The sequence below is a fragment of the Hibiscus syriacus genome, unplaced genomic scaffold (genome assembly GCF_006381635.1).
Source record: "Hibiscus syriacus cultivar Baekdansim isolate YM2019G1 unplaced genomic scaffold, ASM638163v2 tig00110550_pilon, whole genome shotgun sequence".
NCBI classification, from domain to species: Eukaryota; Viridiplantae; Streptophyta; class Magnoliopsida; order Malvales; family Malvaceae; genus Hibiscus; species Hibiscus syriacus.
Window position 1 is genome coordinate 58,607 of NW_024062777.1, and position 25,829 is coordinate 84,435.

The 25,829-nt window shown below is 38.9% G+C and overlaps 1 protein-coding gene and 1 pseudogene across 1 annotated transcript; both read right to left on the reverse strand.

The window, feature by feature from the left end:
- Positions 1 to 15,995: 15,995 nt before the first annotated feature.
- LOC120131229 lies at positions 15,996 to 16,909 on the reverse strand (annotated as a pseudogene).
- Positions 16,910 to 18,789: 1,880 nt separating this feature from the next.
- LOC120131225 (secoisolariciresinol dehydrogenase-like) lies at positions 18,790 to 19,797 on the reverse strand. The gene is made up of 2 exons (XM_039148268.1): positions 19,701 to 19,797; positions 18,790 to 19,608 (listed from the first exon to the last, which is right to left on the reverse strand). Exons 1-2 carry the CDS (start codon positions 19,727 to 19,729, stop codon positions 18,813 to 18,815), a joined length of 825 nt encoding a protein of 274 aa, XP_039004199.1. The 5' UTR covers positions 19,730 to 19,797; the 3' UTR covers positions 18,790 to 18,812.
- Between the last annotated feature and the right edge of the window lie 6,032 nt (positions 19,798 to 25,829).

The window sequence follows — 25,829 nt, forward strand, 5'->3', positions numbered from 1 at the left end:
GATGGCTCTGTTTAGACGTTGAGTAGTGTTTGGCATATCCCAGATTTGAAGAAGAATTTGATTTCTTTGGGGACTTTGCACAAGAATGGTTTTATCCCTAAGGCTGATGAGGATAGGGAAACCATTCGGATTGTTAAAGGAGTTTTGACTGTGATGAAAGGAAATATGACTGCAGGGAATATTTACAGATTGTTAGGGAGTACCGTTGTAGGTGGAGTTCATTCGATTGAGTCCTGTGATGATACTACCAAACTGTGGCATATGTGTCTTGCTCATCTTAGTGAACGTGGTATGGCTGAGTTACATAAAAGAAATATGTTGCATTGTGTTAAAAGTTGTTAGTTCAACTTTTGCAAGTATTGTGTTCTTCGTAAACAAACTAAATTTCTTTTCAAGACTGCAAGGTACACAACTGAAGGGATTCTTGATTATGTGCATTCTGATATATGGGGGCCTTCAACGACATCGTCTTTTGGTGGATCTCTGTATTATGTTACATTTATTGACGATTTTTCATGGAAAGTTTGTGTGTATTTTTTGAAACAAAAGGCTGATGTTTTTGAGAAGTTCAAGCTGTGGAAAGCTGAGGTAGAAAACCAAACAGGACAAAAAATCAAGTGTTTGCGGTCTGAAAATGGTATGGAGTACACAGATTCACAGTTTCTATACTTCTGTAAGGAGCATGGGATTAAGAGGCATTTTACAGTGCGCAAGACACCATAACAAAATGGCGTTACGGAACGGATGAACATGTCATTGAATGAATGAGCAAGATGTTTGCGGTTGAATACGGGCCTTCCCAAACACTTCTGGGCTGAAGCTGTTAACACGGTGTGTTATCGTATCAATAGATCACCAAGGGCATCATTGGCTGGGAAAGTTGCAGAAGACGTATGGACTGGTCATGATGTTACTTTTGATCACTTACGGATTTTTGGTTGTCCTGCTTATGTACATGTACCTGTTGATGAGAGATCCAAACTTGTTGCAAAATTGAAGGAGTGCATTTTTCTGGGTTGCAAGAAAGGTATAAAAGGATTCAAGTTCTGGGATCCAGTTGCGAAGAAAATTGTGATTAGTAGAGATGTTGTTTTTGATGAACATTCCATGTTGCAGCAGAAGAAAGACACGACAGTGGTGGATTTCGAGCAGTTTCCAGTTGAGAAAACAGAAACTTCTCAACCGACTTCCGGTGGTTTCGCTACAATGATTTGTAGAATTATAGTCTCGCCAAAGATAGAGTGAGACAGACGAATATAAAGCCTCCAAACAGATTGGGTTTTGAATACTTGGTCTCTTTGGCACTTACTGTTAGCAGTGATGATCCGGTTACTTTTCATGATGCAGTTACTAGTCAGGAAAATAACAAGTAGATTGTTGCCATGGTCGAGGAGATGGAGTCTTTGAATCACAATTGTACATGGGAGTTAGTTCGTCTTCATTAGGGTAAGAAACTGATTGGTTGCAAATAGGTGTATAAGAAGAAACCAACAGTAATAGAAAAAGAGGGGGAGAAATTCAAGGCTCGTTTGATAGCAAAGGGTTTTTCATAGAAGAAAAGAGTTGATTATGATGAAATTTTTTCTCATGTGGTCTGGCACACTTCAATCCGAGCAGTACTTGCATTGGTGGCTAGTTGGGATTTGCATTTAGAGCAGATGGATGTAAAAACTGCTTTTTTGCATGGTGATTTAGAGGAACAGATCTATATGCGACAGCCTGAAGGTTTCACTCAACCTGGAAACGAGCATTTAGTTTGCAGATTAAAGAAATCTTTGTATGGGTTAAAGTAGTCTCCGAGACAGTGGTACAAACAGTTTGACTCCTATATAATCAAGATTGGCTACAAGTGATGTGAGTATGATTGTTGTGTCTATGTTAAGAGCCTTGATGATGGTTGTTTTATTTTTATGTTATTGTACGTTGATGATATGTTAATTGCTGCGAAGAACATGGATGATGCTATCAGTTTGAAAACTTTATTGAGTCAGGAATTTGATATGAATGATTTAGGTGTTGCAAAGAAAATTCTTGGAATGGAAATTTGCAGGGATAAAGACTCGAGGAAACTGTGGCTATCTCAACGGGGTTATGTTGAGAAAATTCTAGAAAGGTTTACGATGAGTAGTGCAAAACCATATAGCACTCCATTGGCGAATCACTTTAAGCTCTCATCAGAACAGTGCCCTAAGATAGATAAGGAAGCTGAAGATATGGCAAAGGTTTCGTATTCTAATGCTGTTGGCTACTTGATGTATGCAATGTTATGTACTCGTCCTGATTTAGCCCATGTTGTTAGTCAAGTTTGTAAGTACATGTCTAAACCTGGTAAGCAACATTGAGAAGAAGTCAAGTGGATCTTTCGATACTTAAAGGGTACTATGGGACATGGAATTGTCTTTTGTATTCAGTGGGATAATCCTTTGGTTGTAGGATATGTGGATTCAGACTATGCATGTGACTTGGATAATAGAAGATATATGACAAGGTATGTCTTTACTCTTGGTGGAGGGCCTATTTGTTGGAAGTCTACTGTTCAATCTGTTGTGGCACTGTCTACAACTGAAGCTGAATACATGGCAGCGGCTGAAGCTGCAAAAGAAGCTTTATGGCTTACTGGTCTAGTGAAGGAGTTGGGTGTTCAATAAGGTGGAGTTCAGTTACTTTGCGACAATCAAAGTACTATTCACTTGGCTAAGAATCAGGTATATCGTGCTAGAACTAAGCATATTGATGTACGTTTTCACAAGATCAGAGAGTTGGTTGCATCTGGAGAGATTCTGTTTCAGAAGGTACATAATGATGAGAATGCCGCTGATATGTTCACCAAGCCAGTTACTACAGACAAGTTCAAGCATTTCTTGGACTTGTTGAAAGTTTCGAGTTGTTAAAGAAGTAAGGTAACCCAACCCACATTGAATGTCTCCTAAGGGGGATGATATTCGCCAAGGTGGAGATTTGTTAGGTATGGCTCCTAATTGTTAATTTTATAATTATGTACCAAGTTTATCTATTATAAATAGAGATATAACCTAAACCTAAGAGACATTGAATAAAACTTCTAGCGCTGCCCTAGAAACCGAGGACGTAAGCACATTGCTGAACCTCATTAAAATTCTTGTGTTCTTTCATTTTTCTTTACCCGATTCATTAATAGAAATTAAAGCTATTTCCATATTCTCTGCGTGACCGAGCAAGAGATTGGTTGAGTGGTTTTCCAGCGGGTTCAATGGAGTCGTGGATTGGTCTATGCAAAAATTGTTTGCTGCGGTATAATCCTCTGAACATGAACACCAAAATGAGGAACGGGCATCGCTTCTTTTCGTCAGGCTGATGACGAATTGATGTATGAGTGCTGGGATTATTACAAAGGATTTCTTCGTAAATGTTTGAATCATGGTTTTCAAGATTAGACACAAGTGGTGATATTCTATAATGGAGTAAATGCACCCACGAGGATGATGCTAGATGCCTCGGTAAATGGGAAATTACTTGACAAATCACCAGCAGAGGCATTTGACATTCTGAATAGGATTGCCACCAACGATTATCAATTTCGATCCATAAGGCTTGGACTTGGGCGCAAATCACACGGAGCTTTCGAGCTAGACTCTAAGGATACAGTTTCCACCCAACTTGCTGCTATTACCAATATGTTGAAGAATTTGCAAAGGCCAAGCGAGGTGAGAGAAGTGAAGGGATCCAATTCAGCATGTTTATTATGCCACAGCAATCACAATGAGAGTGACTACCCGACCAATCAAGAATCCATCAATTATGTAGGCAATTTCAACCGAGGCAACAACAACCCCTATTCTAACACATATAATCCTGGATGGCGTTAACATCTAAACTTTTCGTGGGGAAATCAAGAAACCAACAATGCTCATCAACCAGTTCGGTAGCAGAATTTCAATGACTCCAGGGTTTTTAATCGAATATGCCTTGGCGTAATTCTTACAAGGGAGGTCTATCTTCATCTAATACCAGTTCTTTTGGAGGATACAATGTAAGAGTTCATAGCAACAATGAAGACAATACTGTAAGACCATACGATATCCATCAAAAATCAAGGAGCCTTGTTTCAGAGCCACATTTTGTCACTGAGGGCGTTGGAGAGTCAGGTTGGTCAAATTGTCACGACATTACAAGAACGAAGACCAGGACATCGAAGAAAAGTTTGGGGGAAGACAGAATGATAGTTCACCCCCTGTGACCGTGCAAGCTGATCAAGAAGTGCCGAAAGAAGTATCAGTATAAGAGGATAAGGATGAGGGTTCATCTAGTAAAATGACTGAGGAAAGACCCCCATCTTCGTTTCCGCAAAGACTGAAGAAGCATAACGAGGATATTCAATTCAAAAAGTTTGTTAACATTCTGAGTCAACTTCAAATCAATGTTCCTTTTCTGGAGGCTATGGAACAAATGCCTACATATGCTAAATTCCTTAAGGAAATTGTTACCAAGAAAAGAAAGGCTGAGTAGTACGAGACAATTACCACGAAAAAAGAATTTTGCTCTTCTTTAAGCAAGCTACCAAAGAGACATAATCTGGGCAGTTTTATCATCCCATGTTCGATAGGAGACAAATTTGTTGGGAAGGCACTATGTGGCCTTAGCTCAAGTGTGAACTTGATGCCTAAGTTAATTTTCGTGAAGCTTGGGATAGGACATGTGAGACCCACATTTGTCATCTTGTAATTAGCCGATCGTTCACATGTTCGTCCCGAAGGGCGAATCAAAGATGTCATTGTGCGGGTTAAAAAATTCAATTTTCCAGTCGATTTTATGATTCTGGACTGTGAGGTCGATGCCATAGCACCGATAATCTTGGGAAGACCCTTTCTAGCTACCGGTCGTATTCTCATCGACTGCGAGAGGGGCGAGTTGACCATGAGAGTGGCCAACCAACATGTCACTGTGAATGTCTTCCGTTTCTCAAATACATGGATGATTCTGAAGAATGCCAGAGCATTTTAGAAGTGGATACATTAATCACAAGAGAAACATGTTAATTTTTCCATGGCAATTTCATTCAGCTGGAAACTGATGAGGGGCTACTAGAAGACTTAAGGGCCGAAGAGCTTAATGATTTTTCGTCTGATGAACATCAGGCTAGCTTCCTCAAAGCTAGCCCAGGTATATGTTTTGAACCTTTGAATTTTGATGAGTTTGTACCTCCTAAGCCCTCATTACAGCATGCTCCTACCCTAGAACTTAAGAATTTGCCACAACATCTTAAATATACTTATCTGGTAGTAACGAAACTTTGCCTGTGATTATTTCCTCTACCCTTACTTCTAACCAAGAATCTAGTTTGTTAAGTGTTTTGTCACAGAATAAGGAAGTGTTAGAATGGATGATAGCAGATCTAAATGGAATAAGTCCAACAATCTGCATGCACAAAATCCTGCTGGAAGAATGGCATGGAAAATCCATAGAGCTGCAACGAATATTAAACCTAATCATGAAACAAGTTGTGATGAAAGAGATTCTCAAATGGCTTGACGCTGGAGTGATTTACCCCATTTTTTATAGTTCTTGGGTGAGCCCCGTTCAATGTGTGCCAAAGAAGGGAGGCACGACCGTGGTGACGAGTGAAGACAACGAGTTGTTACCTACACACACTGTCATCGGGTGGCGAATCTGTATGGACTATCGCAAGCTCAACAAGGCCACCAAGAAGGATCACATTCCTTTGCCGTCTATCTATCAAATGCTGGATCGACTTGCTGGCAAGGCATATTATTGTTTCTTGGATGGTTACTTGGGGTATAATCAAATTGCCATTGAACCAAAGGACCAAGAGAAGACAATATTCACGTGCCCCTATGGCTTTTATGCTTTTCGAAGAATACCTTTTGGACTCTGTAATGCCTCGGTAACTTTTCAACGCTGCATGCAAGATATATTTTCAGACATGGTTGAGGATTTTCTGGATATTTTTCTGTTTCCGGTGATGACTTTTAAAAATCCTCAGCAATCTGACAAAGGTATTGAAGCGATGCGAGGAGGTCAATCTTGTGCTGAATTGGGAAAAATGTCACTTCATGGTGACCGAAGGCATTGTTCTAGGCCATAAAATTTCTGTAAAGGGTATTGAGGTGGACAAAGCCAAGATCGAGAAGCTACCCCCGCCAACTTCTGTCAAGGGTATTTGGAGTTTCCTTGGACATGCTGGGTTTTATAGATGATTCATCAAGGACTTCTCCACGATATCCAAGCCCTTGTGCACCCTGCTTCAACAGAACCAGCCATTCGTGTTCGATCAGAAATACCATGGCGCATTCAATGAGCTGAAGTGAAGACTTATCTCTGCATCGATCGTGGTTCCCCCATATTAGACATCACCTTTCGAGTTAATGTGTGATGCAAGTGATTTTGTTGTGGGAGCTGTGCATGGACAACGTAAAGGTAAAATCTTTCATGTTATATATTATGCTAGCCGTACCTTGAATGAGGCACAACTGAACTATACTACCACTGAGAAAGAAATACTTGCCGTGGTATTTGCATTTGACAAGTTTAGGCCATACTTGATAGGCACCAAATTCATAGTTCACATCGATCACTAAGCCATAAAATACTTAGTGAACAAGAAAGATGCCAAGCCTGGACTGATTAGGTGGATATTAATATTGCAGGAGTTCGACTTAGAGGTAATCGATAGGAAAGGTACTGAAAACCAGGTTGCAGATCATTTATCTAGGCTAGAAAACATTTCAGAATGCCATGACATTTTTTATATTAAAGAAGAATTCCCTGATGAGAAAATTGTATATGCCACGACAATCCCGTAGTACGCTGACCTTGTTAATTTTCTTGTTAGTGGTGTTTTTCCTTATGAATTGAATAGTCAGGGTAAGAAGAATTTCTATCATTATGCTAAGTTCTATTTTTGGGATGAGTCGTACTTGTTTAAACAATGCACTGATCAAATGATTCAACGATGTGTCCCTGAAGAGGAGCAACGAGACATCTTATACCATTGCCACACGTCACCCTGTTGAGGGCATTTTAGATGTGCGAGGACTTCTGAAAAGGTCCTCCAATCAGGCTTCTATTGGCTATCACTGTTTAAGGATGCCCACGAGTTTTGCAGAGCATGCGATAGATGCCAGCACATTGGAAATATTTCCAGACGACACGAAATGCCACTGCAAAATATTTTGGAAATAGAGCTCTTTGACGTTTGGGGCATTGATTTCATGGGACCGTTTCCATCCTCCTTTGGAGACTTGTACATTTTGCTTGCGGTGGACTACGTATCTAAGTGGGTTGAAGCGATTGCTACACCGAGGAATGACTCTAAGACGGTGCTCAAGTTCCTTCAAAAGAATATTTTTACTTAATTTTGGGTACCAAGAGCCATCATCAGTGACGAGGGAACTCACTTTGATAAGAAGCTAATTGCCAAGGCATTACAAAAATATGGAGTGCGACATAAAATTGCCACGTCATATCACCCAAAAACAAATGGGCAAGCTGAAGTGTCCAATCGTGAAATCAAGCAAATCCTCGATAAGGTGGTGAACCCTAGAAGGAAAGACTAGTCCCCAAAATTAGACAAAGCACTCTGGGCGTACCGGACGACATTCAAAACACCTCTGGGAATGTCGGCTTACAAGATGGTATTTGGAAAAGCCTGTCACCTACCAGTGGAGTTAGAATATAAGGCATATTGGGCAATCAAGAAGTTGAACTTCAACACACAACTCACTGGGGAGAAAAGGTTGCTTGATCTGAAAGAATTGGAAGAGTTTCAAGAACAAGCATATGAAAATGCCAAGCTCTACAAAGAAAAGACTAAGAAGTGGCATGAAAAAATGCTTTTGCCATGACATTTTCATGTTGGACAGCAAGTGCTCTTATTTAACTCTAGGTTCAAGCTCTTCCCGGGCAAACTGAAGTCACGATGGGTCCATCTTTAAAGTCAATGGCCAACGTCTGAAGGCTTACCAAAGAGTCCCACCCATGCATGACAAGTTTGCACTCCTTTTGCACGATGTCGATAATGGCCAAGCATCTTGAGGACGCCGTGACATTTTATCTTTACTGTTGTGCATAAATAATTTTACCTTGCTATTATTTTATTATATCTTCTTTTTAAGTAATTATTTTATTTTTTTTGCAAGAACTATCCACGTAGTTAGCACGTGAGGTGTACAGTGAAAGCAAATGAAATTTAAGCGGCAACGAGAACAGTAAAAGGAGGGAAACACTTTTCACTTTTTCAATGTTTACTTTTACATTAGAGTTAAAAATTTTCACTTTTCCTTTTAATTTTCTTCCCGCCCATACCCCACCATCTCATTTAATATTCCCCCCAAAATCTTTATTTTGCTCTTATCTATCCCACTTTTCAATTTACTTTTTTACTTCACTTTTTTCACTTTACTTTCTTTCATCTTCTCCTTCCCTCATTTGCTGAAACCACCATAGCCACCAAAGCTCCAAGCGTTTTCACTCCTTATTTGTTTTGTACTATCATCATGGTGTGATCCCGTCCATCTTCCTCTGCTACTGCATCTTCGCCCTGCTTTATGGATGAAGCCACCCGCGATCGGTTCCAAAACATCAAGAACCGACAAGTATTCTTCGAGTTGGGATTTTTCTTCTCCGAGGAGGAGGATACCGACTTAGGCAATGATGTACTCGACGTCGTCAACATGCACAAGTGGTAAAAATTTTCCAGGCACCCAGCTAACGTAAAGGCGTCGTTGGTGAAGGAATTCTACGCCAACATAACTGAGTCGAACCAACATGTCATTGTGGTTCGTGGTATTTCCATTCGACTTACTACCTCTGCTATTAATCGCTATTTTAAACTGCATGTTGTTGAAGATCGCCATACCACTTTCGCACAAGAAGCAGACAACGAAACATACCAAGGCATTCTGGAAGACCTCTGTCTTTCCGACACCCAATGGAATGACCAGCAATTGAGCTGTAGGACGATGGACCGAGAGAAGCTGCTTCCGCAAGTCAAGTTGTGGAATCACTTTATGAAGCACAAGCTTCTTCCCACCTCCCACAATACCACCCTTTCCTGTCAGTGGATGCTTCTCTTGCATTCAATTATTTTTGGGCATCCCATTGACGTAGGGAAAATCATTATAGAGCAAGCTCACTTATGCCTTAAGCGACCTGCAAGTGCCCTGGTATTCCCAAATCTCATCACGACTTTATGCCATAAAAAAAGGTGCATGAAGAACAGTTTGATGAGATTTTACCTGGCATTGCGAGTATTACCAATGCCAAAATCCTTATGTTATTGGACTTGAAGGAAGCCAAAGGAAATGAGAAGAAGGCAACCACGTCTCGCGTTACTGCAACTCCACATGCCAGGGAAAAACCAGATGCCCTTGAAGCGGCCATTCAGCGTACTCAAGAGCAAGTTGGGTAGCTGTCCAACAAAATGATGACCTATTTTGCCTACGCCAAGCGCCGAGACGAGTTCCTCACTAACGCTTTCTTGGAGATTCTCCCGCATACCAATGTCAACATCCCTGTCTTCCCTGAAACGCTTGTGCCACCAACTGAGAATGTCGAAACATCTACAGATGTTCCCCATCCTGCCATTTACGATGCTCACAAATCAGCCAGTGAAGAAGTCACCCAACCCACTGAAGAAGATGAACCCGCTGACCCTGATTCATTCCATTCTGTGTTGCCCGTTGAAGATTGAGAAGCCAACCTCCAACTCGCACGTGGTCTAAAATCCCCACAATTTGTTGAACCCATGATGGCAGAACATCCTGACATGCCGCAACCTGACACGCCAATGGAAGAAGAGCACCCTGAAGTAACGCAGCCCACCGAGTCAATGGAAGAAGAACAATCCGAGATGCCACGACAATTTCCTTTGCGAAGAAGTAGACGCTGACTAAAGAAGGCGTCTAAACACAAGGAGCCCCAATTCTCAACCGTCCTAGAAGGGCCCACTACTCCTCTAGTTGCACCAGCTTTTGACTTCGAACACTCCAGCCCTGCAAAACTGAGAAAGTGCACCCGTCGTGCGACCGCTGCACCACCACCTACATTAAGTCATGGTATCTTGCATTGCATTGCATTCATAGCATGTAGTTTCATTTTCCTTAGTTTTAGTAATCATTGAGGACATTGCTACTCTTAAGTTTGGGGGAGGTAGGGTTCTCAACACATTGCATGATAGTATTAGTAAAATAAATATGTCATGACATTAGTAAGTGTTTGAATAGTTTTCTAGAATTAGTTAAGGATGCCTGATGATGATGAATTCTTGATGGCTAGGATAGAATGTACATAACTGGTTGAGGATGATAGAACCAACTCTAGGACTTGCTTCTTTGAAACCTTTGAATACATGATTGTATGTTTTCTATGCTTAAGAAACTTAGATTTTTTTATAAGAATTCTTAAATGTTGTGGCATAAAACTTTGAATGATGAAAACCCTACAAAAAAAAAAGAAATGAATGAATGAATGAGTGAAACTATAAATAAATGCCTCGACATATCTGTAGAGGGACACTCCGCTATACCATGGCATATGAGTGAATGAAAGTAGTCACGGGATGACTCTACCTGACTAGTTCGGGGGTGGAAGGTATGCTCCCTTTCACCTAGAGTGTGGGATGGTAGAGTGATGGGCTGACTCCCCTCGTAGCAGAATTAATGAAAGAAAAGAAAACAAGGTGGGAGTAAACATTTGTAAATGTCATGGCAATTTAAGAAATCTTGCTTAGAAAACTTTTAGGTTTGTTAAGCATGGACTGGATACAAACACGTACGCACCCACACAAAGAATCTTGCTCTAGGGGGCGGTACTTGAATTCTCAAACTAGTCGAGTATGTTGAAGCCAAATGTTGATGGCTAAAATTTTATCCCATATAACTATTCTGCTTCTGAACTTGTCATGGTATTTTTGTTTTGCTTGATACTATCCATTGCTTGAGGGCAAGAAATAGCTTAAGTTTGGGGGTGTGATAACTCCGTAAAAATGTCAAAATTTGGGACCTTTTCACTTAAGTTATTGAATGTCTAAGAGCTCATTTAGGACCATGTAGATGCATTTAGGAGCATATCATTGCATGTAGTGGAATTCGATTTTCCGCGATATTTTATTTTTAAAAGGGTGCTACCTTATGGGAAAGGTGCTTGTCTAATGATGTGCAGGAATTAAGAGCAAGGAAAAGAGGAAAGGAAATGTCGTGGCATAAGGAGTCTGCTGAGTAGAATAAAAATGCCGAGTTGGATTGGCATTTTGAGAACGATCAAAGTGAAAGAAGATATTTTTGAAGCCAGTTGTCCCCTACTTTCACGAGACCTATGCCCGAGAAATCTGCCTCGAAGATCCTCTTGGAGGGATTAGCGCTGCTACAACTGATCCTACTGATTGCGCCACCTTCTTTGTAAATCTTGTCTATCCTTGAGCTTCTGCAGCGGGATTATGTCGGGTACTCAGCCAGCAACCCAGGCTAGATCATAGCCAGCTCTGCCCGATCTCCACGTGATTTAACCATGGTTTGGGGTATCCTAGGAATTTTAACACCAAGTCCTAGGGTTAATTTTCCCCTATAAATAGAGGATAAAGCCACAATGAATAAGACTTTGGTTCAACTCCATTTTGAGCTTAAATAGAGAGAGAAAAATACCTCTTATTTTTCTGTCAATCCTACTTGCTGTGGCATTTCTACGTGACAAGCCTGAGGGAGTGGCGTTCTAGGCGTCCGAGAGGAGCTAGTTCACTGGGGGGAGTTTGTGGTGGACGAGGGAAGCTCCGACAGTGCACGTCGAAGGTTTTTCCTCCTTCCCTTTGTTCTTTAGTTTCATATTTTATCATTTGGATTGTAAGGAACGGATAAACTTGCTTTGTGCTTGCTTATTTCGAACCCCACCATGAACTAATCCTATTTGGTGGGAGTTCATTTTGGATGTTTAAGTTTTATTTCAATGAATGGTTGTTTTTCTATGCTTTAATCTGTTTTGTTTATGAAGCTTAGTGCCTTAAGGTTGTAGGAGCTACGAGAGTAGCCATTTCTTAGAAGATTATTAGGGTTCGAGAGAATACCTAGGTAACATATCCTCAGTGTTAGAGAGAAACTAGGGAGGAACCACATAACCAAGGGGTTCTAGATAGTAACTAGGCCTAATCCACTTTAGAGATAAGGCTAGGATTTCATTAGACTAAAAGGAGTTGTGCATGAACGATAGGTTAGATGTTAATACTGCCGTAAAAAGGTATTGCCGAGATATATCCTGTTATCTGGACTAATAAGATCACTGCAAGGGTTTACGCCAACCGGTTTTGCCAGGGCATCTTCAATCTGTCGTGTCCCTTACTAGAGATAGTATAAGGCACCCTAGTAGACTCTTTCGGGCAGACAAGGCATAAAAGTAAGACCATTCTGAGAAGTAGACTTAGATTTTCCTTAGTTACTCCTATCACTCGTTCCCACTTAGCTTGTCGTGTGAGAAATACAAAGTCATATTAATCAAATCCTCTATTTACTTTTTATTTTGCCTTGACATTTCCATTTGTTTGCACTACACACAATCCACTTTGCCAAGACATATCCATTTGATACCATACTACCACCATTCCATTTCCACAACATCCATCTCATTTTGCCACCGCATTCTCATTTGTACATACCATATTTCATACTCGTTGCCACGTTAGAGGAAATGTATGCTTTGTTATTATTGATGGAGGTAGTTGCACTAATGTTGCTAGTATCTTAATGGTATATATACTTGTCTTGGAAACAACAAAGCATCTACAACCTTATAAACTGCAATGGCTCAACGATGGAGGAGAACAAGGTGATCAAGCAAGTTCGAATTGCTTTCTCCATTGGGAAGTACAAAGACGAGGTGTTATGTGATGTCGTTCCAATGCACACAAGCCATTTACTACTTAGAAGGCCTTGGCAATTTGATTGGCGAGTGATCCAAGATGGTTATACCAACCGGTATATATTCACCCATGGGGCAAGGAAGATCACTTTAGCTCCACTTTCACCAAAGCAAATACATGAAGACCAAATTCAATTGAGAGGAAAATTTGAAAAAACCAAAGAGAGAGAGAGACCAAAATGGAGGTAAAAGCAAAAGAGTGTGATCAAAATGAGGGAAGGAAAATATTTATTCTTTCTAAAGAGAGAGAGTTGAAAAAGTGTTTAATGACGGCAAATGAAGCACTTGTGTTCATGTACAAGGAAATTTTTTTGAACATTAACTACCTTGATCAAAATTTGCCTTCTTTTGTTGTGTCTTTATTGCATGAGTTTGATGACCTATTTCCAGAAGAAATACCAAGTGGGTTGCCACCTATTCGTGGCATAGAACATCAAATAGATTTTGTTTTTGGAGACGTTATTCCTGAACTGACCAGCTTACAGAAGTAACCCCGAAGAAAATAAGGAATTGCAAAGGCAAGTAACTGAGTTGATGGAAAAAGGCTACGTGAGGGAAAACCTTAGCCCATGTGTTGTGTCGGTTCTACTTGTGCCAAGAAAGGTTGGAACTTAGTGTATGTGTGTGGATTGTCGAGCGGTAAACAAAATTACAGTAAAGTATCGTCATCCTATTCCTCGCTTAGATGACTTGTTAGATGAGCTTAGCAGTTCTAACCACTTTTCCAAGATCGATCTTAAGAGTGGTTACCACCAAATACGAATGCGAGAAGGTGATGAGTGGAAAACAACATTCAAAACGAAGCAAGGTCTTTATGAGTGGTTGGTTATGCCTTTTGGCTTAACTAATGCACCAAGCACATTTATGAGGTTAATGAATCATTTTCTTAATGAATCATTTTCTTAGGCCATTCTTGGGTAAGTTTTGTGTGGTTTATTTTGATGACATTCTAATATATAGTAAAACCATGGAAGAACATGTTCAACATTTGAGGCTAGTTTTACTTGTTTTGAGGAAGGAAAAATTGTTTGCTAATTTACAAAATGTACGTTTTGTACTGACAGGGTTGTTTTCCTAGGTTTCATTGTGAATTTTGAAGGTTTGGAGGTTGACAAAGAGAAGTTTAAAGCCATTAAATAGTGGCCACGACCAACAAGCATTTATCAAGTTAGGAGCTTCCATGGACTTGCAAGTTTTTATTGGAGATTCGTCCCAAACTTCAGCACCATAGCTGCCCCATTAACAAGTGTTATTAAGAAGAATTCCAAATTATTTTGGGGGAAGATCAAGAGAAGTCCTTTAATAGTATTAAAGATTGTTTAATACATGCCCCTTTACTTACTCTACCTGATTTTAATTTAACTTTTGAAATTGAATGTGATGCATCGGGTGTAGGAATTGGAGCAGTCTTGTCTCAAGGTGGACGTCCTATAGCCTATTTTAGTGAGAAATTAAGTGGAGCTACGCTTAACTATCCTATCTACGACAAAGAGATGTATGCTCTTGTGAGGGCAATGGAAACATGGCAACACTACCTTTGGCCTAAGGAGTTCATCATTCACACCGATTATAAGGTGTTGAAACATATTCGGGGGTAGCATAAACTCAACAAAAGGCATTCCAAATGGGTAGAGTTTCTTGAAACTTTTTCATATGTTATCAAGTACAAGAAAGGTAAGGAGAATATAGTTGTCGATGCATTGTTACGAAGGTATGTTCTTTTAAACACTTTGGAATCTCAGTTGTTGGGTTTTACTTTTATTAAAGACTTATATGTTTCTGACTCTGATTTTGGAGAAATTTACAAAGCTTGTGAGAACGATTGATAAATACTTTAAGCATGATGGTTTTCTATTCAAGGAAGGGAGACTATGCGTCCCTCAAGGTTCCATGCGAGAATTGCTCACTAAGGAAGCCCATGGAGGAGGATTAATGGGACATTTTTGGCCCAAAATGAAACGAGGTGTGGAAAGGTTATGTAAGCGTTGCATTACTTGCAGGAAGGCCAAATCTAAAGTCATGCCACATGGACTTTACACACCACTACCCATACCGGAAGCACCATGGATGGATATTTCAATGGATTTTGTGCTAGGACTTCCACGCACAAAGAACAATAAAGACTCCATCTTTGTGGAAAGGTTGCTTTCATTCTTGTTCTCTTGTAGAACTTTATCGCTTCAAGATAGTCTTGTTGTCTTCATCCATTTCCTTTTGTTATAGTGTTGGTTCCTAGCTCATCTATAGCTAGTGGGTCACGTTCCATCTACTTCCACTTCGATTCCATCTATTTATATTGATGGTTACTAACTCCATATAGTTAGAGGGTCACAATCCATTTTCTTTTCAATCCATCTTTTATATTCCACGCCATTGTCAACCCATATATTCGCCATACTTTCATTACATCCAAACTACAACTTCCATCATCTTGCGTTCAAAGCAAGCAATTCAATTTCTTACTAAAATCATGATCGGGCAATCATATATATGATTTGAAACTCATAATCGAGATCATATCACTTCTAGAGTTAGAAGATTGAGAGGATCATAATCCATAGGTTCATACTACATAACAAGCAAGATAAAAAAATTGAAAAAGGTAATTGCAATCTCTTGATATAATCAAGTGCTTCATTTGATAAATAATTAAAATCTACAAACATTAGAGAAAAGGAAAACAAAGGAAATAGGACACTTGAACATATCAAACTTCCTGGAAGCAACATGAAACTGGTGTCCAGCAATCTCTGCATGTTTAAGGATATGACGAGTGAATCAGGTTGCTCATGCAAAAGCCTGTCGATATAAACGGGTCCTACAATAAAACATGATGGGATATAATCTATAGTATTAAATTGCGGCTGCAACACAGTATAACGACCACATTATAATATTATTCAAGGTCACCATAACACCGTAAACTGTATCTGCAACATAAAACATAATTATTTTTAGGAAGAAAATCACGCCATAACATCTGGAACACGAGCAACCACGACGCCGCAACCGTAATTTTGTACTATACAATGATATCCGTTATGCTTTTATTGGGAGCCATGAAACGCCTTGATAATGTTTTATCCAAAATATTTTTAGTGGATAAGGTAAAAAGCCTTCATCATGGTAGAATTGACGATGCTGAAACCTCCGTCCAGAACAAGTTTGATCCCACTCACAAAGTTGGCTTCATCACTAGCCAGGTATGAAGCTGCATAAGCCAAACCCTCTGGCTTGAGAGTTTCCCCTTTGAGATTCCCCATTTCTGTTAGTTTCTGTTCCAGGTTCGTAACCTCGGCTTCATTTGATACAATCATTGGAGTTGCAACTCCATAAGGCGATATACAATTTACTCTTATCCCATGCTGGCCAAGCTCAGCTGCCAAGTTCTTTCAGACCCAAAACTCCATATTTCGACACTGCATAGGCATTGCCCGATCGAAGCCCTGCGATTGCTGTACATGCAATAGCAGTGAAAAGTATTCATCCTTTACGCTGAGGCACCATCACCCTGGCTGCATGTTTCGCTCCTAGTAGAGCACCCACAAGGTTTACCCCAATAACTTGCTCGATTTCTGGCTTCGTGATGTCCAAGATGGTGCTCATGGGGCGGTCCATGATGCCTGCATTGCTGAACATCACGTCGAGTTTTCCATACTTGCTGATCGCAGCGTCAGTGACGTTTCAGACATCGTCTTCATTTGTCACGTCGCAGCTAATGTAGCAAGCACCTTCACCGAGCTTATTGGCAAGGGCTTCTCCTTTGTTGTAATCGATATCAGCGATCACGACCTTGGCACCATTTTTATGGAAAAGGCACGCGGTACTTGCTCCAATGCCGCTTGCACCTCCTGTTATAATCGCCTCTTTCCCAGCTAACCTGAAATTAAACCATAACAAAATCCAACCAATTATATAGTAATAAGCTCAAGAGAAAATGAGAGGAAGTGCTTTTGGGAGTAATTTAATACCTTCTAAGTGGTGATATCAAAGAAGAAACATTGCTCATCTTCTCCTTACAAGAAATCTTAAATCAAGCAGAGAGTAGGAAGAAATGAGAGGCAATTGCTTCTTGATTTGTTGTGAACTTTATATAGTAAAATTAGTTGAAGAAAAGAGTGAAATATATATATTTCATAGACTGAACTGTAAACATTAAAATTAAGCGGCTATATCTGCAAATTAACCCCAACTTTAATAAGCAACATAAAACATCAAGTATATTATGAAGATGGTAGATATGTTAGTTGGCATAATATGGGGAGCACTATAAAATAATTCACTTACTAGTATTTACTTGTGTCGGTGCAAAGAAAATAATCGTTAGTAAATATTTCATTGGTAGATAATGAATCACCGAATTAACATTGCCCAAACATGTGCTGGTAAAATGTTTTCGATGAATTGTCCATCATTGTCAGTAAAAAAGCAAGTTTTACTGGAGATTTTTCTTCCATCGCTTTCAACTCATTATAGCGAAGAGGAGGATACTTGATTTGTTTTTTTTGTTTATTGTTGTTTTCATTTCTCTAAATAGTAGTTTTAAGTTTTGGGTAGTATTGTGTACGATTAAGAATGGCGAGATCAATTTGAACGGTTACCGATCAAATAAAAAATTGAAAAAGTATCAATTTAAAGTATTATTCATATCAATCTAAAATGTTATATATTTTAATAATATTAACGATTGCAATTTAAAATGTTACCGGAAGTTTAAAATTGATTCATATTTAATATTGAAATAATGTTTCAAGTAATGTTACCCTTTTTACATAATTTGTTATGATTTGAAACGTTAAATGGTTTGGTAATATTTTCGACTGCTACTTAAGTGAAATTGACGTGACAACTAACTACTGTCCATAATGAAATTCATCTTGTATTACTAGTTTATTCATTTTCAGATTTGCTACTCGTGACCTTTTTATCTCTAATTTTTCATGCCAAATTATTGTAAGAGTAAAATTTATCGAATCAATCTCCACTTAACTTTTTTTATTGCCAAGTATTTTATTGTCAAGTAATGTGTATAAATAACAACTACTAGCAACTCTTTTTAAATGGTGATATAATTTAAGTGCACATCATTGTGAGTTTTACTAGTATAGTAGATTCCATAAAAGATTTTACCACACATCTTTGACCTATTACCCCTACAACAAAATTGTTGGCATAAATGGGGTTGATCAATCTGGTGGAACAACAATAAGTGTTATGGCAAGTCGTTTCTTTAACTCTTTAAATGTCAGATGTCATGATTCATCAACTTTGAATGTTTTATTCTGTTCAAGGAACAAAGATTTAGATATTTTGAAAAAATCTTTTATAAATTTCTTATAAAATTCTGTATGTCCTAGGAAACTTCAAATTCTCTTTAGTGAAATTGGCGGTGAAAACTTTTGAATTACCTCCACCTTTGCTTTATCTTCCAAGTATATTATAAGGAGGGAAGATATATTAATTGGCCTAATTTGTTCCTAAATGAGGACCACCTATCAAATAATTCACTTTACTAGTATTTACATGTGTCGATAAAAAGAAAATAATCGTTAGTAGAAATTTCCCAATGAACTAGATAGTGCTCCTTTAATTAATGTCGGTTACTTTATTTTTGCTAGACTTTTAGTTATGTACTCTCTTTCCCAAGCAGCCAATAGATGCCACTTTTCATTAATATTAATTAGTTAAAATGTTAAAACTAATATTCTTCTAAAAAATTAATAATATTTTACATAATATTCATAGGTGTTCCGAAATTAAGAATAATTGGAATCTGTTATAGTCTCAATGTTTTGAAATGATTTTTTTTAATTAATATGAGGTTAGTAAAAGCAGTAAATATTCAAAGATAGGCGTATGGCCTCCATTGCTGATTGTGGAATTTGCATCGATGAAAGCACATATCCATAATATTATTCAGAAAGTATTGAGAGTCCCATCTTCCATGATTGATTGCTGAGGCTATAGCCTCCATCAATAGCCAGGTTGACACCGCTCACATATTTGGCCTCGTCACTTACCAGGTACAGGGCTGCATTTGCGAAATCTTCCGGTTCCAAAAGAGTCTTTTTCAGAACTGCTGAAACAGCTATCATCTCCTCCCCCTTCTTCTTGTCGAACAATCCGAGTGTTTTCTGGAACATAGGCGTGAAAATCGCATGCGGCGAGATGCAATTAACCCGGATTCCGTGTTCACCTAACTCGACGGCCAAGCTCTTAGTCAAGCCCGCCACGGCATGCTTTGATGTTTTGTATGCATGGGAGTTTCCATAGCAGATTTTTGAAGCAAGACTTGCTGTGAAAAGAATGCAGCCTTTCTTGGCCGGAACCATGACCCTGGCTGCATGCTTGGCACCGTGGAATGCACCCAAAACATTCACGTCAAGCACTCTTTTGAAGTTTTCAGTGCTGGTCTCCGTCACTCTTGCTTCAAGGTCCCCCATAATCCCTGCATTGTTGAACATGATATCAAGCTTCCCATGCTTAGAAACTGCTGATTCCACGGCTTTTTCGACGTCGGATTCCGATGTTACATCGCAGTGGACATAGCTAATGGATTCTGTTCCAAGCTCCTGGCAAAGGGAGTGACCATATTCATCTTGAACATCAGCAATCACAACTTTGGCTCCATGTTTAGCAAACACCCTGCCTGTGATCTCTCCAAGGCCACTGGCACCACCAGTAATCAGTGCCACCTTACCATCTAACCTGTTTCAAACAAAAAATCTCAAGGCTCAAGGGCAGATTACTTCATAAATTAATATGAAAAATTGTACAACAGTACAACTGTATGAACTTACCTCTTGGTCACTGAAGACTTGGCGCTCATTGTTTCTGACTACTGTTTCTCATTGCAATAAGAATTCTGTGTTTCACTTCATTGTTTTCTGGTTTTTTATATGCACAGGTCTAATCATCGTTTAGATGCTTTAGTTATAAAATTTATGCAATATTAAATTTGAGAGTTGCATTAAAAATCTTCATTTCTGTCAACTTCCAAGTACAATGATAAGAACATTTATATTATCTTCATATATTATATGATAGATTTATATTTTTAAAAATGCAACTTTAATTATATAATATTAAAAAAATAGCAACGACAGCAAACTAATTTAAGTCCAGTTCAAAGTTGGGCAGCTTGAACAAGTTTTAAAAATAAACGTGAGACCAGGCTGACTGTTGACCTTCGCCTAACATATTCATTGAATCTGATCAAACTTCTAGCTGTCAAGTTGTAGTAAGTTACTTTTTCTTTTACTTAAATTCTAATATTTAAACTACATATAATATCAAAATTTTAAATAAAAGATGATTATCTTTAAATATATATAAGTTCACGATCATTAAATGTTAAAATAGCGATAATATTAACTGAATTTATATTTAATTAATCATATGCATTCATTGAAAACTCACTTAGAGATGGGTTTTTTTTTTCTATTTAAGACAATTCCAAATTTAAGTGATACACTTTATTCTATTAATTTTAGAGAAGAAGAATGAAATTACTGCCTTTGACTAGTGTATCATTAACTCTTAAAAATGCTATATCTTTTTAGATTTTATTAAAATATTAATTTACTTTTTGTTATACTTTTGATACTTCTAAATAGATTCTTTCTCTTATTGAAGCTCCCAAGAAACCCATGTCTTTCGGACACATGAGTACCATAGCTTGTGAATTGACTACAGTGCATTGACAAGATATATAATAGTTTCACGTAATCTAACCAACGAAATCTAAGATATAACAACCAAATATATTTGAGAAAATAACCTCAGTAACTAAAATTCCTAGATAATATATGATTTTGACCAATATTTTTTGGATTTGCGAAAATGACTAACAAAATCGCAATGCGATCTCTAATTCGTATTGCGATCTCCACTATCGCAAATTCGCGTTGCATTTCGCGTTGCAATAGTTGAAAATCGCGTTGCGATAGTTGAAAACGACCCGACCCGACCCGACCCGAGACGAGACGAGACGAGACGGACGACGGCGGCGGCGCGCGAGAGTCCCCCTTGTTCTCTATCACTCAACAATGAAGTGGGAAAGCCAAGCCTTAAATACCATTCCCAATAGTGTTTCCAATACTATGTGGGATTGAGCATTACTAACACTTGTTTCCAATACAATGTGATTATTCAGGAAACAATTAACAATCATGCACCTTAAAACAACTGAATCAGCAACCAATTGCATTAGTATTATACGATTAAATATGTCATAATTAAAAGTCAATCTACAATCAATCGCGATTATTGCAATTTTAAGAAAAACATTCAAAAATAATATCACTATTTAAGGCTCAATCCCACATAGTATTGGGAACAAGTGTTGGTAATGCTCAAATCCCACATAGTATTGGAAACACTATTGGGAATGGTATTTAAGGCTTGGCTTTCCCACTTTCTTGTTGAGTGATAGAGAACAAGGGGGACTCTCGCGCGCCGCCGCCGCCGTCCGTCTCGTCTCGTCTCGGGTCGGGTCGGGTCGGGTCGGGTCGGGTCGGGTCGTGGTCGTGGTCGTGGTCGTGGTCGTGGTCGTGGTCGTGGTCGTGGTCGTGGTCGTGGTCGTGGTCGTGGTCGTGGTCGTGGTCGTGGTCGTGGTCGTGGTCGTGGTCGTGGTCGTGGTCGTGGTCGTGGTCGTGGTCGTGGTCGTGGTCGTGGTCGTGGTCGTGGTCGTGGTCGTGGTCGTGGTCGTGGTCGTGTCGTGGTCGTGGTCGTGGTCGTGGTCGTGGTCGTGTCGTGGTCGTGGTCGTGGTCGTGGTAATACGTGTCTTCGACACGTCCGCGCGGATACTATCTTTTTAGAGAAAATTCTTAAGAAACAAAATCTTTTTTTTAACTATCACAACGAATTTTCGCAACGACAACTGTAGACTATCACAACGAATTTTGAAAATTGCAAAGAATTTGGAAAATCGCAACGACAACTGTAGACTATCGCAACGCGATTTTCAACTATCGCAACGCGAAATGCAACGCAAATTTGCGATAGTGGAGATCGCAATGCGAATTAGAGATCGCATTGCGATTTTGTTGGTCATTTTCGCAAATCCAAAAAAAGTTGGTCAAAATCGTATATTATCTGGGATTTTTGGTCACTGAGGTTAGTTTCTCAACTTGTTGAACTATATGTGGCCATAATTACTCTATGCATGGCACATCAACTATGGTCATTGTAAATACCCTTTAGCTAAGACTGAGAAATGATTATCCCTACTTTTTTTCGTTCTTCAGTCTCATTTTCCATCTTTATTCCTTAATCTTTCCCATAAAGAAACACCGACCAACGATTGTTACTTCACCGGTCACGACTCTCCGTCCAAACCAGAAAGGGTACACCAATGACCGACGAGACAAACTTTTGATGCGATTAGCATGGGCGAGCCTAGTGACCAAGAGAATCAGTGAAGATCTACCTAAAAATCAAAACAATATCCTTACCTATCACTTTCTTCCTAAAATCTACCTAAATGAACTTGGCTTCTATGGTTAGTCCATTGTAAAAGGTCAGAAGTATACGATGGGAGTAGAAAAGGAGGGGAAGAGATGGGGGCAGCACAAGCAACATTGCCTGTCTCTCTCATCAAGGTTGCTCTTACTACAAGTGTTCCAACTCGAACCCAACACACCTCTGCCAACCCAGAGGTTTAAGCATATGAACAAAGAGTTTGTGGTGTTACAAAACACATCCTCTAAAAAATAATGGATGTTGTCGCCATAGATGTCCATCACTATGATGACATCCTGGTCAAGGGTAGCATTAGAGGATCATTAGAGTGTAAGAGGAAGCATCCTCGAAAGCACCATGAGTCGTACCTTGAACAACATCCTCTAATTGAGGCTAACACAGAAAAGCTTGGAAAGCATATACAACAATCCTTTACACCACATCGCGGGCATCGCTCTACCGACAAGTAACCATAATAGTTAATGAATAACAGTTAATGAATAACATGTGCTGGAAGGAATAATTGTTTCAGAGATCGTATGGAATACTCTTAGAACATGTATTAAGAAAACCCTCATCGATATATTATGTGAGTTCACTAACTTGTTTTGATAGGAATATCCCTCGCTAAAAACTGCCAAGGTACTCCTAGTATATGTACTTAGAAAACTCTCCTCTTAGAATATCATGTTATATTTGAACAACTAATATATTTTGGTATTGGGGTTTTGATACCTTCGCTTAAGCATTGAATCTTCAAGTACATTTCTATTATCCTCTACTATGTTACCACAATGTGAGAGGCTACATTGTGCTACTATGGTGGAGATACCTCTCTTTTTGGCTAAAAATGTTGGGCGGCCTCTGCTTTAAGTGTTGAGATGTCTCTACTTTTTTCTAGATCTAAATATTGTTGTTATCAGCGATTGGCCAAAAGCGTTGAGATATCTCCGCCTGTTACTTGTAGAACTGTTAAGTTGCCTCTATACCTACAGAATCATAAGTTGCCTCTGAGGGCGTTGAATTGTCTTTACCTAAACTTATGTATACGAATCTACACGAGGGGTCGAGATTCCTTCGCTTCAGTGTTGAGATACTTCTACCCTATTTCTACCACGATAAAGATGTCTTAGTTCTACCTATAGTGACTGACACGCGTTGAGATATCTCTACACATATTGCAATGCATTGTCGTAGACTGAGTAGCCTACTTTACTTGGTTGAAAAATTATTGAGATGTCTCACGCTCTTCCTATACTATAGAATTATGTCCTAAAACCGATTGAAATAGTTGAGAACCTCTACTCTAATGAGTGTTAAGATGCCCTCACCTAAAACTGTTGAGATACCTCTAGAAGCCCGATTGATGTTTAGATGCTTCTCATTCTTACTGATAAAGCCCGAAGTTACCTTCAAAGAGTGTTGAGATGCCTCAACTATGACATCGAGATGCCTTTACCCATGTAAGGGGAGTGTTGGCCTTCCCCCTCTATTTTCATCGATCATGACAAAAATGCCCTCACCTGTCAACCCAACCCCTTAGAGAGAGTTGAGTTGTCTCCTCTCTGACTAAGGACTTACACTACAGCAAAACTGTCTTTTTACGGTGTTTTTGACTTATAGCGGTAATTTTAAGCGCCGCAAAAAACACCTGCAGCGCTATTACAAATGACGCAAAAAGCGCCGCTAAAGTTCGCGGCATTTGTTAATAAAAAAAACCTCAATAGGTAACGATCTATAGCGGCATTTGTTGCAATAGGTACTGATATTTAGCGGCATTTGTCTTACAAACGCCACAATAGGTTTTGAAATTTAGCGGCGTTTTTAGGATGCAAACGCCGCTAAAGGTCTGGTATATAACGGCGTTTTTAAGATACAAACGCCGCTAAAGGTCTGGTATATAGCATCGTTTTTAGGATACAAACGCCGCTAAAGGTCTAGTATATAATGGAGTTTTAGTATACAAACGCCGCTAAAGGTTGGTATATAGTGGTGTTTGTAACAAAAAATGCCACAATATATGTTAATATTTTTGCGGCTTTTTTTTGATACAAACGCCGCTAAATAACACAGAATTTGACCAATTAAAAAATTATTGTCAATTACCCCAAATTTGTTTTTTCAACCTGTTCCATTATCCAACAAACATGACATCAATAATATCAAACTCTATATCCATAACATATTTGGTGGGAGTAACAAATGATCCTTGACAACGCACTCGACCATATTTTTCAGGACCCAAAACATCATTAATAGCTCGATTTTCAATGTCATCATCATTAACAAGACATTGCCTCGAACCAGTAGCATGATACTCCACCCTTTTCTCCCTCAATTTCTCCTAATAATAAGGTGAATAATTAATTAAAATAAAAAATGTCATGGTACAAATATAAATAAAGTCAGGTAAATTTAAAACATCTACCCAATAAACGTACCATAATTTATGCAGCTTCAGCAGTCATAGGAGTGTCATCATTCTACGTACGTGTCATGTCGAATAGTTGGATTCGACCAACTTTAAAACCGGATATATTTTCCTATAATTTACCATAATATAATTACTATGAGTTAGTATGTACATGGAATACAAAAACAATGTCAATAATCTATAATACCTCCTCATTAGCTATACAAGCAAAACTCTTCGATCCAGCCTTGTGTGTAAACTTTTGATGTTGCCTGCTAGCAACACCAACATGCTCTAAGTCCTACAATGTCAAACAACCACTTTTAATGATGATTTATAATTTGTTACAATTATTTCTGAAAAATACATCATACCTGTCCTTTTTGTGAACTCCAAAATCTGACTGCATCTTCCCATTGGTACCTGAGCATTCCAGGTGGTACTGTTTGCAGCTTCTCTTCAAGGATGAGATCATTCTTGAAGTGTTTATTCTTTAAGGAGCTCTTGTGGTCCCTTCAACTCTTCCCTAACGCTTGCTTCACATAATCGTCAGAGACCTCTAAAGAAAATTTATCCTATATAGCAAATAAGTGTGCACCGTAAGTATACATTACTATTGAATTTCTATAGAGTATATACTAATAATGACATTATTACCTTAACAAAATCCAACGTCTGATTTTTGTTACTATTAGGCATTTCGCGCCATGACTCATAATTGATCGGTAACAGATTCGTATTACGTCCAACTATGCCTAATTAACCTACTAGAAAACGTGCTTCTGGGCCAATAGGTTGATCGGCATCGTTTCTTGAAACTTTGACACGATGCCGAGGAGGAAGTTGATATAATTCCTTCAAAGTTGTACGTCCTCGAGTCTTGCACGTTCCAACATTTTCGACTATATAAGAAATTATTAAATGTCCGTTTTGAAAATGAACAAAGTAGTAAATAAAGTTTCGAAGATTACCTTGAATTTCTACTTCTTCTTCAACAGTTTCATGAACTTCGGAAGACTCAGGTGCATTCGATTCCTCGTTATTTCTTTCTTC

Bases quoted from the DNA above. Each gene is read 5' to 3' on its own strand.
- LOC120131225 (XM_039148268.1), bottom strand. From the start codon at position 19,729: ATGAGCGCCAAGTCTTCAGTGACCAAGAG. The intron at 19,609-19,700 runs GTAAGTTCATAC...TGTTTGAAACAG, and splicing joins AAGTCTTCAGTGACCAAGAG to GTTAGATGGTAAGGTGGCAC.